Source organism: Pleuronectes platessa, chromosome 1, assembly GCF_947347685.1.
Source record: "Pleuronectes platessa chromosome 1, fPlePla1.1, whole genome shotgun sequence".
Classification (NCBI taxonomy): Eukaryota; Metazoa; Chordata; class Actinopteri; order Pleuronectiformes; family Pleuronectidae; genus Pleuronectes; species Pleuronectes platessa.
Genome location: NC_070626.1, coordinates 30,045,698 through 30,065,358, shown reverse-complemented (window position 1 = coordinate 30,065,358; position 19,661 = coordinate 30,045,698). Strand labels below are relative to the sequence as shown.

General features: G+C 42.3%; 1 protein-coding gene and 1 long non-coding RNA gene across 4 annotated transcripts in view; one reads left to right on the top strand and one right to left on the bottom strand.

Annotated features, from left to right (window-relative positions):
* LOC128442586 (NACHT, LRR and PYD domains-containing protein 14-like) overlaps positions 1 to 19,661 on the top strand; it is a 74,459-nt gene that overhangs the window by 23,937 nt on the left and 30,861 nt on the right. For all 3 annotated transcript variants that reach the window (XM_053425126.1, XM_053425117.1, XM_053425133.1), the window contains exons 3-7: positions 10,064 to 10,183; positions 10,639 to 10,841; positions 11,070 to 12,924; positions 16,149 to 16,322; positions 19,184 to 19,357. In XM_053425126.1, coding sequence (XP_053281101.1) covers positions 10,064 to 10,183; positions 10,639 to 10,841; positions 11,070 to 12,924; positions 16,149 to 16,322; positions 19,184 to 19,357 — 2,526 coding nt within the window. The remainder of the gene's footprint in view (positions 1 to 10,063; positions 10,184 to 10,638; positions 10,842 to 11,069; positions 12,925 to 16,148; positions 16,323 to 19,183; positions 19,358 to 19,661) is intronic.
* On the bottom strand, positions 3,502 to 7,525 carry LOC128442781 (uncharacterized). The gene is made up of 3 exons (XR_008338885.1): positions 7,451 to 7,525; positions 3,936 to 4,394; positions 3,502 to 3,582 (listed from the first exon to the last, which is right to left on the bottom strand). It is a non-coding gene; the product is annotated as an uncharacterized LOC128442781 (long non-coding RNA).

Here is a 19,661-nt window from a genome sequence, read left to right as displayed (position 1 = left end):
ATAACCTTATCAGACGCATGTTCCCATCAATGTGCCACAAACTGTTGGGGTAAGGTACATGATAAACACGTCTTGCAACTGTCCGGCTCCATCTCCTTGCAGCAGCAGTAGGATTCACCCGTGTCAACATCTCACGCACTCTGGACCGTGTAACAAAGACACCCCGTGTGCGCAACAGGGCTCGAATAATCTGAAACACATTTAAGAAAAGATCTACATTTTCTTGATATTCAAAAAACAATGGCACACAAATGTGAATTAAATACAGGCTAAAAATAAAGACCACCAATTACCTCATTTCCAGAATTAGGATATTGGCCCTGAAGTTGCCTCACATGTTGTTCTAGTTCACCATCATCTATTGCAGGCCGCATACTTCTGACAGGTATACCCATCAACTTTGACTTCTTGTACAGAAATGATGAGGAACATCCAAGTATTTCAGCAGTTTTTGCAATTGTATTGCCTTGCGCCAGCAGAAATTCTATCTGTTCTCTGGTAACATCAATAGCTGGTCGGCCTGTTCTCCCTACAAAAAGAAAAAGTCAACAAGGTTTAAGTGTTGAGGCAGCATTGGACTGTTTATTAATTATAATTTAAAGTAGGCCTATATATCAGCATACCAATTCTCAAACATGCATTGAAATTGCATATTGTTAATGAATAGGCCAATAGGCTACCCTGGGTGTGGAGAGGCTTGAGGATTTGCAAAAATACTGTATTTATTGCTGTGACCAGTCAGTGGACATAACAGTAAGACCAATACATTTAATGATTGCTGAAATAAGCACATGGATCAGTGTGCGAAATACCCATCAATATTCGGGGGGTCCCCATCTCCCCCGATTGTTGCGCCATATCGATCTAAATTTTCTCATGCAGTAGGCCTATTACTAGAGATGAGCCGGATACTCGGCTGAAACGAGTATCCGGTACGGATAAAGCACTTTTGCCGAGCACGAGTATTATACGAGTAATACGAGTCAATATCTGTGCTCGGACTGAATGAAAATCCTCACACAGCGTCACAGCGCTCCTCCCCTTCACACACCGCTCTGCTCACTCACTCACAGAACAGCTCTCTGTCTCTCAGTCACTCAGGTTCGCGGGTCTTTTCCGTTAACGTTTAGGGTTTCTTCAGCTTGAAGTTTGTTTTTATTTCAGTTTGTACTTACTTATTAACCAGTAGAGTTCTGTTAAACGTGGGTTCGTTCAGACGTGGTGCTGGTAGAAAGCGACTCGCGTTGCGTCTCTGCCTGTCGGAGATTTTTTTTTTTTTTTTACTTCACGCATTGAGTGTCGGACTACTCTCTAGCGTCTGGCTACTCTCTCTCCCTCTCTCTGCCGGTCGTTGGAGTTTTTTTTTTTTTTTTTAAACCGTCAGTTGGCTCTAACCAGTTTTATTTTACTTCACGCACTGAGTGTCTGACACTTTCTAGGTAGTAGTGGTATAAAAAATATTACAAATTAAGCTACACACACACACACACACACCTCGTGTGGAAATAAATGTAAATAAAATTAAAATTAAAAAATCATAAAAAAATTTCAAAGTTAAAAAATAAAGTTATGTTGAGTATGAAAACCCTTGTTATTACATTTCACTTCATAATTGCAACAGCATGTGTTGTATTCATTGTTGCAAAACTTGTTTTGTAAATAGTTCGTTTGCTATTGTGATCAAAATCATTGATCTGAAGCTCAATGCTGATACTGTCCTGTAATAGTTTTCTAATCAGCAATAAATATAACAATTTCTGATCAACCCATATCAATTGCATGCTTAAAATAACATACTGGTTAAAGCCCCGCCCGTATCAAGACAACCCGGCCTACTTCCGGGTTAAATCCAGCCCACGTCCGGGTTAAATCACACCCACTTCCGGGTTAGGCCCCGCCCACTCCGAGTACGGATACGGATACAGATAATTCATATGGTTAACAGATACAGATACAGATACAGATAATGCTGTACTCGCTCATCCCTACCTATTACATTACAATATTTCATGGATGCAAGCCAAGATAATCAGTCTAATAGGCTACATGACAAACACATGCACACACTTAACAATTTTGCAATTTTGCAAACTGAAATAAACATTTGACAAAACATCCTTTTACAACGGTGAAAAATCATTAAAAACACTGAACGGGAGCAAGTGTGCGGACTTTCCACTCTTTTTCATTTTGATAGTTATTTTTGTCCAGTAGCAATTGTTTTTTATTTCTTTAGTGTGACTTCTCAACATTACGTCTTCTGTTTGGCGCACATGGCTAATTTGCATACGCGCGCACAGGACTGGCTGGCTCCGCTTGGCAAAAAATAGAACATATTTGTGAATAAATGTTTAAAATTCTGAATACTGGACATGGTGAGCTTAAACACATTGAAATTACCATTAGTGACAATAATATACATATATATATATATACGAAATTTGAGACCCCTCTCAAATTTTGCTTTTGAGGCTTTCAGGGGGTCTCATGGGATAGGGGATAGTCGGGGTGCCCAGCCCCCCCGACCCCCCCGTATTTCGCACACTCCATGTGGTAGGCTATGCCACTCGTTTTTTTGTTTGTTTATTTTTTATTGACCAATGTACAAAATCCATAACCACTCGGTTATCGGGTCACCCATGCAGGAGCGATAGAGCAAACTCCATGGCTCTGACCCATGCAACTTGTTTTTGTATTTTCACAAACAATCAGACGTGGTCTGAACCGTGCACCTGCATGTCCGTAGGAAACACTATCGCCACTATGTCGCCACAACTATTTTACGTAGCGAACTAATGCATATTATAGCCTAATATATGAATGCAGTGATAAACGGACACACCTGAACGAATGCGCCCGACAGAGAAACTTCGGTCTTCCCCAGCCTGGAAATGTGTGCCTACTAGATTTTTCAGTTCAGCCAAACTGCTTTTGAGTTCGTTGTTGGTCTCTGGTGATAGCAAATCTTCAATTCTTCCGAGATTTCTTTCACAGCTTTCAATCGAACGACGTTCTCTCTCTCCACAAATCCCCTGTGTGAGGGCTCGTTCAATTTCATGGCATTTTCTGGTGATTTTTTCGATTACAGCCAACGCCATGACTGCTCCTTTCTTATTCCCACTTCTTCTTTGATTATGGCGGCAAACGGAAATTACGTATTTCTGGATATCTAAAACGTCATGCCCAATAATTCGCACTCAAATGACGTTTGAGATATCTTTAACTTTAATTCTGCCTAGTCAAAACTGAATTACAGATATCTGCAATTGTCATTTAAGATGTGTGACGAGTTGAATGTCGTTTTCTGTGACGTCATTGCAGATATCTTTATCTGTCGTTTCGACTAGTCACAATTACATTACAGATATCTTGAATGAAAATTCCAACTAATCAAAATGTAATTACGACTAGTCAAAAAGAAGTTGTTGATATCTACAATGTTAATTCCGGATAGTCAAACGTAGTTGATAAATGACAATTCGGCTTGCCATAGCTGCGAGGGGCGCGGAGAGTCGGCAGCAGCGGGTCGGTGGAGGCGAAGGCTGGTGGGTGTCACCTCCTGGACCGAGGCCGGTCTGGAGCCTGTGGACAACAAAATAAAAAACTGTCTGAGCTTTTCTGATGACGTCGAATTATTGTTCATTCTGAAAATGTAATTCCATTCATCATTTTGACGATAAATTAGCTCTTTAAGACGTTAAAAACAGACTGAAATTTAACTTTGGTATTTTTGTGTGCATTATATATTTTGGATATTCAACCATTGATCAGACAAATCAATTATATCGTCATCTGAAAAGTGATTAATTTCAATAGTTAAATCAGTTCAATTTAACTGGAGTGATGATGATGAAAGGTTTCCAGTGTTGATTTGACTATAACAAAGTATAGTGTAGTGAAACACGAACAGACGTCACATTCTCTGTGGCTTTTACCTGCGGTTGGTGTTTGGTAAATGTACGTGGGGGTTGAGGTCTTGTGGCTTTCTCCCCCTGAAGCTTTACACCAGCTGCTGCCCACAGAGAGTCTGCGGTGAGGCGGCAAGTTTGAAATGTTCAAACTGAAAAAGTTGGTGTAGAATTAGAAAATCCAATGTTGAAGATGTGATTTGTGGCTCTGCAGTTTGTAACCAGAGCCTGTGTGACCTGGTCCCTCCTGAGTGTAAGTACGGGGAGAAGCTGGTTTCGGACTACAGGCAGGACTCCTGCTGTCCGCACTACGTCTGTGGTGAGATTCTCTTTCTCTGACTTTTTATTTAGTCTGAATATAAGATGATATTTCTTTCTAGAAGTAACATCCTAAAAGTAGTTGCTGGGATTTTGTATTGAAAGCACCAGTTTCATTCTGTTTATAGTTTATAATTAGTTGAGAGTAAGTTTAACCTGCAGGAGTTTCTGGAGGCTGGTGTGATGTGTTTTGTCGTCTCAGTGGAAACGTCTTTACTGCAGCATTCTGAGAGAGCAGGACAGACAAGATCCCAAAATGTGCATTTTACATTAGAGCAGGTGATATTTATTTCTACATCCTGCATCAGAGCAATGAATAAAAGAACATTTCTAATTGGTGCGAGTGTGTTTTAGCGGCTGTGGAGGGAGATCTGGAGGAAAGTGATTGTTTTCTTTCAAACTCAATCTACTTTTGCTTTTATTTCTTCTTTCACTCAATCAAGAGAAATGTTTTCTTTCCCTTGTATCAACGGTTTTCACAGGGAAACTTTGCCAATGAGTATAAAGATCACGGCTGGAGGATAATCATTGATGCAAACTAACTGCAACTTGACTGGTTTGTGGAGGCTGTGGTTGTAGTTCACCTTGAGACACTAGAACTGTTTCACTGCAGCGTCTCATTGGTGTCGATCTCCTCATTTAACTCTCAGTGAGAAAGTGAAGAAGAGTGTTTCCCAACACGTGGATCTGGTGGATGAATTAGTTTCAAACACATTAATACTACAATGAATGGGGCAGGGAGGGGGCAGCTCTGGAGAAAGGTCTGTCAATCCAGGTCTGCTGCTTGGTGTGATGGAGACATGAGGTTAGCATCAGGAGCGGAGGTTGCAGGAGGGACCGTGGAGCTGAGGCACACCTGTACTGCTTCTCTTGAGAAGAACTGAAGGACACACAAACAAACCATATTGTTAAATTATGAAGATGGTTCCCTCAGATTTTTTTGTTTTAAACATAAACGTCAGACAGGCCGCTAAAAACTAAAAATGCTGAAGCTAACAGCTACCCAACAGCAAGCTAATGCCTTCCTAAGGCTGCCAGGGAGTAGCATGAGTAGCATTGTAGCAAGAGAGTGTAGCTAATCACAGCCCTTCATCAGTGGAGAAGTACCTCGCCATGTTTTCATCTTCAGAGGAGTCATCTAAAGACTGTGCTGCTGTTCCAGAATATGTCAGGCCCGCTGCAGCCTGCTGGGCTTGAACTCTGAGCACGCAGAGTAGGCCCTCACGTCCCGTCTCAGTAAATGCATCAGTCCTTCCTGAGAATATATGATAAAAAACAAAACGTCTCAATAGTGCGTTTGTACGTGTGTACGTATGTATACATACACACATTTTTCTACAGAAATATTTTTCCTGAGTTGATGTCTCTGCTTATGCCATCTAGAATGTGAAACCAAATATATTTTGGCATAGCTGTATGTTTTCGGATTGTCTAACTGTGTATTTGTGTTAAAGTCAAAACGTCAAGGCCACACTGACCTCATCTTATGGTTTCAGTTGTCAAGAGACACAGTGTCATTTATACGAGAGAAAATATGTAGAAATATGTAGACGGACACTGCACTGGTTAGCGGAGTCATACAACGCAGTGCGGTAATTCTAGTGTAGTTTTTTTTTAATAAATGGGTTATCTTTTTTTACAATCTACAAAAAGTTATCTATACATTTGGTCAAAGAATGTTACACAAATAAATTGGCATTAAAGTTTGCATCTTGCTGTCTGGCCAGTCTGACGATGCAGCTGAAGCGTCCATCAAGGGCGTTCTGCAGGTAATTTGGATTGTTTGTTTCTTGTGAAGAGGAGAATAACATGAATTCATACCAATATCAGTTTACAATCAAACCTTTTTGTGTTAACCTTGTGTAAACAGAGTCAAAGTACATTGTACAACAATGACACACATTTTTCCACAGTACCTGTCGTTCACTACTGAACTTCTGACACCCATTACTGGACTGTGTCTTCCTGTAGAGTGGTGATGTTCTCAACGTTCTTTTCACAGTCTGTCAAAACAAAATTAGAGTTACAAATGTTAATGCCCCACAACCCATTGCCGATACGGTTTTATTTGCACACCACATCAGATCAAAACAAAACTGCAGTCTGTGAAACAAGCAGTTTTGGTAGATATAAGGGAAATGCTAATATTTCTACATGAAACATATTCAGTCCCTTAAGCAAAATAACAATGATGGCAGGCCGCAACCTCGATGCCTTCGTCTGCTTTGCTTACAGACTAGTTTGCGGAGTCTCGGGCTGCCGCCCACTGACCGATACATCATCGCTCTTTTCTGAAACTAATGAATGCAAATTCACACATGTAGACAGAAATAATCAGTATAAATTAAAAGGTGTAAAGATTGCTAACATTATGTTTGATGGGGGTCATCATTATACATAACAGAGTAAAACTTTGCACATGTATTCCTTAAATTTACTTGCCTTCCTGTGGAAAAAGTTGTTTTCCCAGTTAAACAATCACAGCAGGGAAGCATGATTGATCAAAATTCTTTCAGTGTGATATAAACTTGTATGTCAGCAAGCGTACTTTGGGGATTTAGTAAAAATGTATATTTGGCACATTATATAAAATGGTGTTTCTGGTATGTAACTTAAAAGTACCTCTTTAATGGTAGGATCATTTCTCTCCCTCATCTTCCTCGTGGTACGTGGATGATGGTAGTGGGCTCAACCCGGCTTCTCTTTCTCTCCAGTCTGCCCTTCCTGCTCTTCATCAAGCAAAACAAAGTGTTCGGTCCAAGTTATTGACGTTAATGAAACTCCTGTAGCTTCACTTTGATCCTCCTTGATTAAAAAACAGAACATAGCAATTGTTTTATAAAATGAATCGCAACTCCATAACATGGAAACATTATTGTCATAGTGCATACTATACATTAAACCAAATTGACCTGATATTGTGAAGTAATGGTAGAGAAATACACTCCTTATTAATCTAAAGCATTCATAAATCAAATTCATGTTTATATTTATATTGTAGCGTCCCTCAATGATGAGCTAAGCGTCTTGAATTGGTTTCAACAACCATGTATTCACCTCCCAGGTAGCACAGGCTAATGTGGGCTGTAGCATGTGGCTATCAATGGCGTATTAGCTGAAGAATAGCATCCATTGTGTGTATCAACGGACTCCGCATCTGCTGTCTCAGCACTCGGACTGTAAACCTAGATCGTAACGATCTTTAAAAACAATAAACTACTCACCTGACAGAAGGAAGATGACATCGTTTGTCTTCCAAGCGCTCGGTGGTTATTACGCAGCCCCGAGTTAAAGGACCGGATGTTTACTAAAAGCCACAGTCCTTAGCATTAGAGGTGTAATCTAGCCTCAAATATTAATATTATATACCGTGAATAACATTCACGATCACTGAACGACGCCACGCAGGGACGGTGATTTTAACAGCACGCTGTGGCCTGGTCTTCCGCATGGCAGCGTCATAGCAACCCTCATAGCAACGATAAAAACATTCGTGATAACTATTAAAATATTGATCATATGCACGAACTGGCTGAAGACTGTGGAAGCAAAGAGCACATTTCTCGCTAGAAATGGTGTCAGAATGTATTTTTATGCCCAAACTAAGTTACAAAATTATATTTTTATCTGAAAAAACAAGGAATCTCCGCCATGTTTTCCTCTCCGCAGACGGGAGCTTGAGAGTCACGTGACGTGAGAACACGCCAATGCAAAACAATGGGCTGACAAAATGTTACCAGCTCACAATCTGAGAGGCCAGATTGTGAGATGGTAATGTCGTTCCAAGTGGACCAACGTTGCCACTGAACGTTTTCTGATGAGACTGGGTTGCCATGCCTGTTCCTCTGCCAGATCGTTTAGTGTGTTCGTACCTAATCCTTCCAGCGTTTACCTCCTGATTCCTTTCCTGCCTGATCTCACCCGTGACCTGCCTGCTCTTCCCCTGGACTCCTCTTCTGCCTGATCCTTGTCGGTTCTGTTTGCTTTGGACTGACTACCTGGCTCCTGACCCCTGCTCTGTCTACCCTGGATTATCTCTGGCCTGCTCCTTATTGGATTTGTTTGCATCGGACTGACTACCTGGTATCTGACCCCTGCTCATTCCAATAAACAACAAACTTTGCTTATTCCCACTCTGCCTCATTGTCGTTTGCTTTTGGGTTCACGCCTGCCATTCTGCCGGTCCTGACAACAGGAGGAAGTTGAGACGTCATCCATCTTTATTTTACAGTCCATGGTTCAAAGTTACTGTTCAAACTGCTGTAGCGCCACCTCCCTGTCAGCCTGCACACTCTCCATATTTCCTCCAATTGTGCCTGGTTTTTGTAAATAACTAAATTTCACAATGTTTGAAAATGTTTTGCAACATCCAACACTTAGATTTCCCTCTTAAGACAATTAATTGTAAATGTACTGATAACACACATCTTTTAGATAATCAGAGGGAGTCAGGTGAATGAACTGATTTGAATCCAGCAGTATGTGGAGCACTTTATTTATTTATTGGAGTTCGATAGAGCAAAGCTGTTTTTATTTTGTGGAAACATTTTGGTCCAAACGGAGAAGAAACAAACCAAACTTTGATTTGGTTCAATTATCGATGAAAGAAAATACAGGGAGAGCCCGGTTGAGCGTTATAGATGAATGTTTCTCTGTGGACCAAACTTCTTTCTGTGTTTGTTCATATCAATCACTGGATATTTTAAAGTTAAAGAGGATTTGTATTGTATAAATGTACATTTTAATTTTTAAGACTAAAACTGGTTTTCGTCTGTTAGATAACAGGATACTGTGCAATATAGATTATGTTATCCCTGGTTAATATTATTATTATTGTTATTATTATGATTATGATTATTATTATACTCATGTCAGGATGTTCTGCTGCCCCCTGGCGGCCAAACATCGGCTGAACAGACATCAGGTTTTGATCCTGGATCAGTAACAGCTCACTGTCAGGACCCAGTGTTAAAGGGAAGATCTGGATCAATGATCATTATAAACTAAATACTATCCCAATAAAAAAAGATCTGTGAACATGAACCAGTTCATTTTCATGTGTATGAATTGGACTTTGAACTGGTTGTTTTCAAGAGTGAACTGGTTTAACAGGGAGGAGGAGCATGAGATAGGTGAAGTGTCAGACTCCATTTTCACTTGGATGAGCAGAAGGAAGAAAAGTGAGCAGGTGAGTGTGAACACAACTTTCTAAAAGTTTTACTGTCTCACTCTCACACCTGCTGTTAACATCCATCTGCTGATCACGACGTAGTTTCATTTGATCGGATCCCAGAGACAGATGTGAACAGCAGGTCTGGAACAAAGAGACTTCAAAGGACTAATTAACAGAGTTAACTCACAGTTACACGTTTTATCTTCATCTGTTCATCAAATGTTTAATAACTGAACTTGTTTTAAGAATCATACGTTACTTCACCTTAGTTGGTATGTGAGTCTGTGTGTGTGTGTGCGTGTGTGAGATTGTGTGTGTTTGTGTGTTTGTGTGTGTGTGTGTCTGTGTCTTGCTTGGTATTTTTGGGTGCGTTTCTTGACGGACTTGTTTGTCCTGATTCCTTTGAGTTCACAGTGTTTTTCCTCTCAGACTGAAGATGAGTGGTTATGAGGAGGAAGAGGACAGAGCAATGTCTCCAGTGTTCAGCTGTCTGTCTCTGAAGAGTGACATGTCTAAAGGACTTCCTCCAGAGTTCAGTAATGAACCTGGACCCTCACACACAAAGTAAGAGACCTGCTACAAACACGTGAACCCCCAAACTGAATCCTCAGAGAATGAGCCAGCGAATGATGTGTTCTGAATAAAAACCTGTTTGTGTTTGCAGAGGTCAGGACCACAGACTGAGAGCAGAGTCTCCAGGGTCCAGCTGTCTGTCTCTGAAGAGTGACATGTCCAAAGGACTTCCTCCAGAGTTCAGTAATGAACCTGGACCCTCCCCCACAGAGTAAGAGACTGTTTCTAATGTGACCTGCTCTGAAGAGGATCTAGTTTCCTCTAGTGTGGCCCCTGCATTAGGACACAGCTTCATTGAAGTTGATGACTAATCCCTCAGAATCACTCAAAGAGCTCAGACCTCCACCAAGAACCAACACGCTCCTTATGAAACCCCTTTGAAATTCACTAGAGACCCATTTTGATTTGGATCTGCACCAAATTCCACAAACTGGTAAACATCAGTCCTCTGAACATGTCTGTGAAAGAGGAACCCCCCCCGATCTGTTTCACAGACCATAACCTTCCACCAAGTTTACTGCTAATCTGTTCAGTGGTGTTTTATAATCCCACCAACGAACAAACCAACCAACACACAAACATACTGGGTGAAAACAAAACCTCCTTGACAGAAGTAATGACAACCTGTGACTGTGACATGTGAGTTATCAGGAAATGTCTTCACAGGGAGAGGAAGAGGAGTCATGTTTCTGAGGAGGAGCATTCGTCCTGCTGTGCTTCTTGTCAGGACGTCCTGAAGGATCCAGTCTCCCACAGCTGTGGACACTGGTTCTGCAGACAATGCATCACCTCATACTGGGACAAGTCCGGTTCTTCAGGAGACTCCTCCTGTCCCCAGTGTGGACAAATATCCAGAACAGGAGCTAGAGGTCAGACAGCCGGTCAGAGCAGCACTGTACATGTGTCTGCTGATGTCTTCACTTCTGACAACAGCACATGTGGTTTTATTTTGTTCCTTCATACAGCATCAACATTTAACATCGTTAGAAAAGCACAAAGTTAAAAAGCTTTTATTTTCTATAGTTTTTCTGTATCTGATGAAAACAATCAGCAGATTCTCAGATTCTCTGTCTCTCACATTGTTTCTTGTCTTTCAGAAGATCGTGGTCTGCAGGAGGTTTTAGATGAACATAAGCTCAGTGTGCGGAGGAGATGTGAACATGTGACTGAAGGAGCTGATGAAGCAGGAAGTAGAACCCTCCTCAACAGGATCTACACTGAGCTCTTCATTACAGAGGGACAGAGTGAAGAGGTTAATACTCAACATGAGGTGAGGCAGCTTGAGACGGCTTCCAAGAAGAAGATCCTCCAGGACACTCCCATCAAGGTCCACGACATCTTTAAAGTCTCCACTGACCAGCAGAGCAGCATCAGAGTCGTCCTGACCAACGGCGTCGCTGGCGTTGGAAAAACCTTCTCGGTGCAGAAGTTCACTCTGGACTGGGCAGAGGGTTTAGAGAACCAGGATGTGGGTCTGCTGGCTGTGCTTTCGTTCAGGGAGCTGAACCTGGTGAAGGACCAGCAGCACAGTCTTCTCACTCTGCTCCATGTTTTCCATCCAGCGTTACAGAAGCTCACTGCAGAGACGCTCGCTGTCTGTAAACCTTTGTTCATCTTTGACGGCCTGGATGAAAGCAGACCTTCTTTGGACTTCAACCACAGGGAGCTTGTGTCTGAGGTCACACAGAGGTCATCAGTCAACGTGCTGCTGACAAACCTCATCCGGGGGAATCTGCTTCCCTCGGCTCTCGTCTGGATAACCTCCAGACCTGCGGCGGCCAATCAGATCCCTCCTACATGTGTTGACAGGGTCACAGAAGTAAGAGGCTTCACTGACGCCCAGAAGGAGGAGTACTTCAGTTGGAGATTCAGTGATGAAGAGCTGTGCAGCAGAATCATCTCACACATCAAGACGTCCAGGAGCCTCCACATCATGTGTCAAATCCCAGTCTTCTGCTGGATCAGTGCTACAGTTCTGGAGCACATGTTGACCACAGACCAGAGAGGAGAGCTGCCCAAGACCCTGACTGACCTGTACTCACACTTCCTGATGGTTCAAACAAAGAGGAAGAACAACAAGTACGGTGAGGGACATGAGACGACTCCACAGCAGCTGACGGAGGCTGACAGGGACGTTCTACTGAAGCTGGGGAGGCTGGCACTTAAACATCTGGAGGAAGGAAACATCATGTTCTACCAAGAAGACCTGGAGCTGTGTGGTCTTAATGTCACAGAGGCCTCAGTGTACTCAGGAGTTTGTACTGAGATCTTCAGAAGAGAGAGTGTGATCTTCCAGAAATCAATCTACTGCTTTGTTCATCTGAGCGTTCAGGAGTTTCTGGCTGCAGTCTACATGTTCCACTGTTACACCGAGAGGAACACAGAAGAACTCAACAACTTCTTTGGAACATATGGGAACACAGACAGTACCTTCTCCCTGGATGACCTCCTGAAGAGAACCATGGAGAAATCCCTCACCAGTACAAATGGTCATCTGGACCTGTTTGTTCGCTTCTTTCACGGCCTCAGTCTGGAGACCAACAGGAGAGTCTTAGGAGGCCTGCTGGGTCGGACAGGGAACAATCCAAATATCATCCAGAGAGTCTTAGGAGGCCTGCTTGGTCGGACAGAGAACAATCCAGAGATCAACCAGAGAATCATCAGCAACCTGAAGAAGATGCAGAGTGGTGACATTTCTCCTGACAGAAGCATCAATATCTTCCACTGTCTGACTGAGATGAACGACAACTCAGTTCATCAGCAGATGAAACAGTTCCTGACGTCAGAGAACAGATCAGAGGAGGAACTCTCTGAGATCCACTGCTCAGCTCTGGCCTACATGCTGCAGATGTCAGATGAGGTTCTGGATGAGTTGGACCTGGAGAAGTTCAACACATCAGATCAGGGTCGATGGAGACTGATCCCAGCTGTGAGGAACTGCAGGAAGGCTCGGTGAGTCCAAACATTATCAATAACATGATCAGTGAAGATGAGTCATTCTTCAAGTACACTCAGTGTTAAATGATTCTCATTGTTTGGGGCAGCATGGTGTTGCAGTGGTCAACACTGTTAGTGCAGCCTTTCTGTGAGGAGGAGGTTCTCCTGGTGTCTGCAGGGTTTTCTCTGGGTTCTCCAGTTTCCTCCACAAACCCAAAGACAAGTAGATCGGAGTTAGGTTGATTGGAGACTGAGATTCAATGTCAGCTTAGATTGGCTCTAGGCCCCTGAGACCGCTAAAGGATAAGTGGCTACTGGCTGAAGTGTGTGTGTGTGTATCCGTAAATATATGTATAAATCAGGTTTGTTTGTTCTCATTGTATCCATTTACATATAAGATCAACTAGATCAGATGAGGAGAGGGAAATCCAAGTGATCACTGTGCTGGAGTTTGCCGTATATTTATTTCTTTATCTATTCATAAGGGCGTGGGATGATTCATTTGTGGAATTAACGTGTTTATTATTTTAACGAATTAACGCATAAGATGCAGAATGAGCCGCTCCATGAACCCCCCACTCACTTGCTCAGAGCGACACACGCAGTGAAATCAGAGCTCGTTCACGTGAAGCAGCCGCTCAGTGACTTTGTAGAAGTGAAACACAGAGTTTCTCTGGTCTCAGCTGATCAGTGATCAGCTGCTTCATGATCAGAGCAGAAGCTGCAGCTGTGACCGAGCTGGAGTTTCTGTGTCCTGCTCCACTCTGCTCTCACTGGAACTAATAACTGTCACAGTCTGCTCATCTCCTGTCTGCTGGTATTTTTCCACTCACCTGTCTCTGCTCCACTCTGCCAGTCAGCCACACCTCCTCATCAGGCCAACTCTCCACACCTGTGACAGCCCTGGCTGCATTTAAGCCTGCTCCTGTCTCTGCTTCAGTGCCAGATGGTCTTGTGTTATGCCTGACTTCCAGTGTGTTTTCTCCGGACTGATCACCTTTTGCCGACCCCGTCGATCCCCGACCTGCCTGCCTCGTCTCTGCCCTGGATATTACCTCAGCCTTCTGTCTTCGACCACGAGTTACGCCTGTTCCCTCCTGGTTGCGCTCCTGCTCGGCTCTGTGGCTACACAGCTCACCACTGGACCTGTCTGCCAGCTAGGTAACCCATCAGCTGTTGACTTTACCTTCAGTCAGCGACACCAGGCTCGCTCCTGTTCAGATCTCGCAGATGATCACTGTGAGCAAAGACTTTTCACCCTGCCACTGTTTGAACTGTTAAAGACTGCAGTGAACAATAAAGGTCATTACCGACTGGTATTTCGCCTGCCTGTGCTGCTTTTGGGTCCTCACCATATCCGTGACAGTACAATCTGGCCAGACATGGACCCAGCACACACGCCGAAGGATCGCCTGGAGAAGGTAGAGGCGATGCTCCAGCACCACGGGGCGCTGTTAATTTCAAACTCAGCAGAAGTTCAACTAGCAGTGGCTAAGGAGGAGCAGGCGTTTACCTCGCTAGCATCGCAGGTCCAACAGCTCGCCTCAGCTTTTGCTCAAGCTGTCCCTCTGCCTCCAGAACCAGTCCAGCCTCCACCAACCCCGGCTGCCTCTGCCTCTGCTTTCGGTATTTCGTCTGCCTGTGCTGCTTTTGGGTCCTCACCATATCCGTGACAATAACCACTCATCACTAGTTATCAGGAACTGATCAGCACATGAAGTCACTAAGTGATTCCACAATTTATGAGGCTGCATTTAAACATCATGAAAATGACTCTTCAACATGTTGTGCTCAGTCCAACATGAGACGCTCACAGTCAGGACTCAGTGTTAAAATGAGCGACACGAAGACATGATCCGATTCAAAACCAAATGCATGACAGGACTGTTGTCACCTGAATCATCCCAATAAAATGTGAACTAGTTAATTTTCATCAGCATGAACTGAACTTGGAACTCGTTCTTTTTACGTGTGAACTGGCTCGACACTGCTTCTGCAGATGGGCTCAGATTCAGATTTCATGTTCACATTTAGTTGTGTAAAGGTTTGGTTGTTTTTTTTATTTACAAAAAGAAAAGAAAAAAGTTTTAATAAAGAAAGAGCAAAGACTCCGATTGCTTAGGATAAAGGTTCTCAGAGGCAGACACATTTTGTTAGATTTTTTATTATATTTTTCAACCTTAATTATCATTTGGACTTGTGATCAATAAAAAAACTAATGTTAAATGTATATATCCACCTTTGGTCATTAACTTTCAGACAACAATATACAGAGATAATGGGGATTATTTGGGGATTTAGAAACGGCGATTAATCAGATAAATCTCTGTGTTTAGGATGAGAATCACTGACTGTTCCTTTAAACTGAAGAAGCCGAACTGGAAATATCGTTTATTCTTCTTTCTGGTCAAACTAGAATTACCACCCTGCGTTTGTACACCACCACCAACCAGTGCAGTGTCCGTCGCTCCAGGTTCCTGACATGTTGCCTTCACATAACATGAGGTCACTGTAACCATTGACCTTTGATCACTGAAATCTAATCAGTTTATCTTTGAGTCCAACTGGTGAAAATGTGTAGAAATCCCCTAAAGACAGACTTGAGACATCATGTTCAAGAGGCCAGAAACATGTTGTGTGACCTTGACCTTTGAGCTTTGACCACTTGAATCTAAGGAGTTCCTCTGTCAGTCTAAATGACAATTGTACCAAATCTGAAAGGATTTTCTTGAGTTGTTAACATGTTCATGAGACAAAAGGGGATTTACCAGGGTGAGGGTCACATGATCACGTTTTGTATGAATGTTGTGTTGTCTGATTTTATTCTAACCAGAATCAGAATCAGAAAGTATTTATTGCCAAGTAGGTTTACACCTACCAGGAATTTGCTCTGGTAATTGGTGCATACAATGAACATGGAAACATAAAAACACAATAAATACAACACACATAAGAAAAGTAATGAAAAAAAACAGTATATATTTGCTCACTATTTACTTCTTATTTACTCACTTTATCTAAATAAAAAGATATAAAAGATATAAAAAGTGAAGTAAAAAGTGAAATGCAAAATGCAAAACAGTGAACAGTGTCAAATTGCAATATGCAATGTAATGCAGTATAATATAATATAATATAATGTGTTAATTTAACACATCCTTGAGGTGTGGGGCGGAATAAAAGTCCGAGACAGGTGGGGGGTCCAGGGCCTTGTTGATAGATATTTTCTTTAATTACAGACTCGGTGGTTGTGACCTTTCAGAGACTCACTGTGAAGTCGTTGCCTCAGCTCTGAAGTCAGACCCCTCACATCTGAAAGAACTTGATCTGACTAACAACAACCTGAAGGATCCAGGAGTGAAGCTGCTGTGTTCTGGACTGGAGAGTCCAAACTGTCGACTGGAGACTCTGAGGTCCTTAAATCCTTCTTCACTTTTCCAACTTTCTTTCTTACGCCGGGTTCACACCGGACGCTGAACCGCCGGGCAGCGCTAATAATATCACCTGCTGATCCAGTAGAATAAAAGCATATACTTAATTGTTGCTCCAACATTAAGCAACAGCGTCCAAACATTTGTCTTTTTTAGTGTTGTCTTTATACAAAATGTTCCGAGGATCATACAACTCACTGTATTTCTCCACTTCAATTATTAATTTAATGTCATCCATGTTGAAGAACTTCTCCGCTGCTTACAACGTTAAATGTCGGGTGTCGAGGGTAAATAACGTATTTTCACCTCCCCTCTCTCTCTCTTTATCGTTATCACTGATTGTGTGGCTGTAGTGGATGGGCAGAGGGGGACATTTAATAATGTGGTTGGTAAAAGTGGTCAATTAAAACTCCTGGACAACAGAAGGTGAATACAAAGTATGGGATGCTTATTTGATCATTTACAGTGCCTTGCATAAGTATTCACCCCCTTTGGACTTTTCTACATTTTGTCATGGTATAACCACAGATTAAAATTTATTTAATCGGGAGTTTATGTAATGGACCAACACAAAATAGTGCATCATTTGGAAGTGGGGGGAAATATTACATGGATTTCACAATTATTTACAAATAAAAATCTGAAAAGTGTTGAGTGCATATGTATTCACCCCCTTTACTGTGAAACCCCTAACAAAGATCTGGTGCGACCAATTGCATTCACAAGTCACATTTGCAAGTCACATAATTAGTAAATAGGGTCCACCTGTCTGTAATTAAATCTCAGTATAAATACACCTGTTCTGTGACGGACTCAGAGTTTGTTGGAGATCATTACTGAACAAACAGTATCATGAAGACCAAGGAGCTCACCAAACAGGTCAGGGATAAAGTTGTGGAGAAATATGAAGCAGGGCTAGGTTATAAAAAAATATCCAGAGCTTTGAACATCTCTCTGAGCACCATAAAATCCATCATAAGAAAATGGAAAGAATATGGCACAACCGCAAACCTACCAAGAGGAGGCCGTCCACCCAAACTGAAGAGTCGGACAAGGAGAAAATTAATCAGAGAAGCAACCAGGAGGCCCATGGTTACTCTGGAGGAGTTGCAGAGATCCACAGCTGAGGTGGGAGAATCTGTCCACAGGACAACTATTAGTCGTCTACTCCACAAATCTGGCCTTTATGGAAGAATGGCAAGAAGAAAGCCATTGTTGAAAGGGATCCATAAAAAATCCCGTTTGGAGTTTGCCAGAAGCCATGTGGGAGACACAGCAAACATGTGGAAGAAGGTGCTCTGGTCACATGAGACCAAAATTTAACTTTTTGGCCTCAATGCAAAACGCATTGTGTGGCGAAAACCCAACACTGCCCATCACCCTGAGCACACCATCCCAACAGTGAAACATGGTGGTGGTAGCATCATGCTGTGGGGATGCTTCTCTTCAGCAGGTACAGGGAAACTGGTCAGAATAGAGGGAAAGATGGATGGAGCCAAATACAGGGAAATCCTTGAAGAAAATCTGATGCAGTCTGCAAAAGACTTGAGACTGGGGTGGAGGTTCATCTTCCAGCAGGACAATGACCCTAAACATACAGCCAGAGCTACAAAGGAATGGTTTGGATTAAAGAATGTTAATGTCTTAAAATGGCCCAGTCAAAGCCCAGACCTCAATCCAATAGAGAATCTATGGCAAGACTTGAAGATTGCGGTTCACAGACTGTCTCCATCCAATCTGACTGAGCTTCATCTTTTTTGCCAAGAAGAATGGACAAACCTTTCCATCTCTAGATGTGCAAAGCTGGTAGAGACATATCCCAAAAGACTTGCAGCTGTAATTGCAGCGAAAGGTGGTTCTACCAAGTATTGACACAGGGGGGTGAATACTTATGCACCCAACAGATGTCAACTTTTTTGTTCTCATTATTGTTTGTGTCACAATAAAATTTATTTTGCACCTCCAAAGTACTATGCATGTTTTGTTGATCAAACGGGAAAAAGTTTATTTAAGTCTATTTGAATTCCAGTTAGTAACAGTACATAATGGGGAAAAAAGTCCAAGGGGGGTGAATAATTATGCAAGGCACTGTATATCATATAAAATATGTCATCAATATCGTTTAAAATCATTTTTCAGTGTGTTTCCTGTTGCGATACGCTTGCGTCAAGTGGAAAAAATAGACTCAACGCCGAAGCGATCGCTTCACGGCACTAGGCAGCTTTGGCGCGGCCCGGCGCTTCAGCGTCCGGTGTGACCAGCACAACGATTTAACATGGGAGTGGATGGGAGTCAGCTGTTTTTTAAGGCATGGCGCTGCGCTTACCGATGTGAACCCGGCGTTATACGGTCATTATTTATATAAATTGTCTCTGTTCTGCTCTGCTCATTGTCCCTCAGTCATCTGTCACTCACCCAGCCTGTCAGTCACGTCCACCTCATCAACTCCATTCATCTGCATTCACCTGCTCCTGATCTCTAAGAAAGTGTCAGTAAATAACATGTGGACTGAGGCTGAGCACTCGTCCTCCTCAGGTTTTCAAAATAAGACACATTCTTATTGAAACATGTTTGACAGTTGATGAGTATAGAAACAAACAGGAAGTGACTGTCAGAAGCCATCCCTACTTTAAACAGTGTTTAATTACACAAACCTGCTCAGTGACCATACACACAGAGAAGAAGCTGATGTATGAAACAATGGTCCAACATGTCTGATCTGATATTTATCTTCAGGTCACAGACTGGACTGAGGTCAGCAGCATGTTGAGTGTCTGTGTTGACATGATGATGATCCACAAAAACAGGAGGACACATTCAAATATTCATATTTCTTTATTCAGGTTTTTGAGCTGCAGTCTGTCAGAGATCAGCTGTTCTTCTCTGGCTTCAGCTCTGAGGTCAAACCCCTCTCATCTGAGAGAACTGGATCTGAGTAACAACAACCTGCAGGACTCAGGAGTTAAGGTGCTGTGTGGTTTTCTACAGAGTCCAACCTGTCGACTGGAGACTCTGAGGTTAGTTCATTGACTGACTATTGTATATCTCATATCTATAATACAGCATTTATACCCAATTGATCTAATTTAATTATAATTTATCATAATTCCTCTTCATACATGACTTGATTCCAGTCATTGATTAATCTCTGACATTTGAAATATTCAGCTACTTGTTAAAACACATCTGAGTTTAGTTCTGGATTTTCTAAACTGATCTGCAGGACAGAGACTGGGTCCAAATAATATATTTTTACTGAATAAGGACTCGTTTTTAGTCCAACATGTCTGATTTCATATTTATCTTCCATGTTATGAGTCT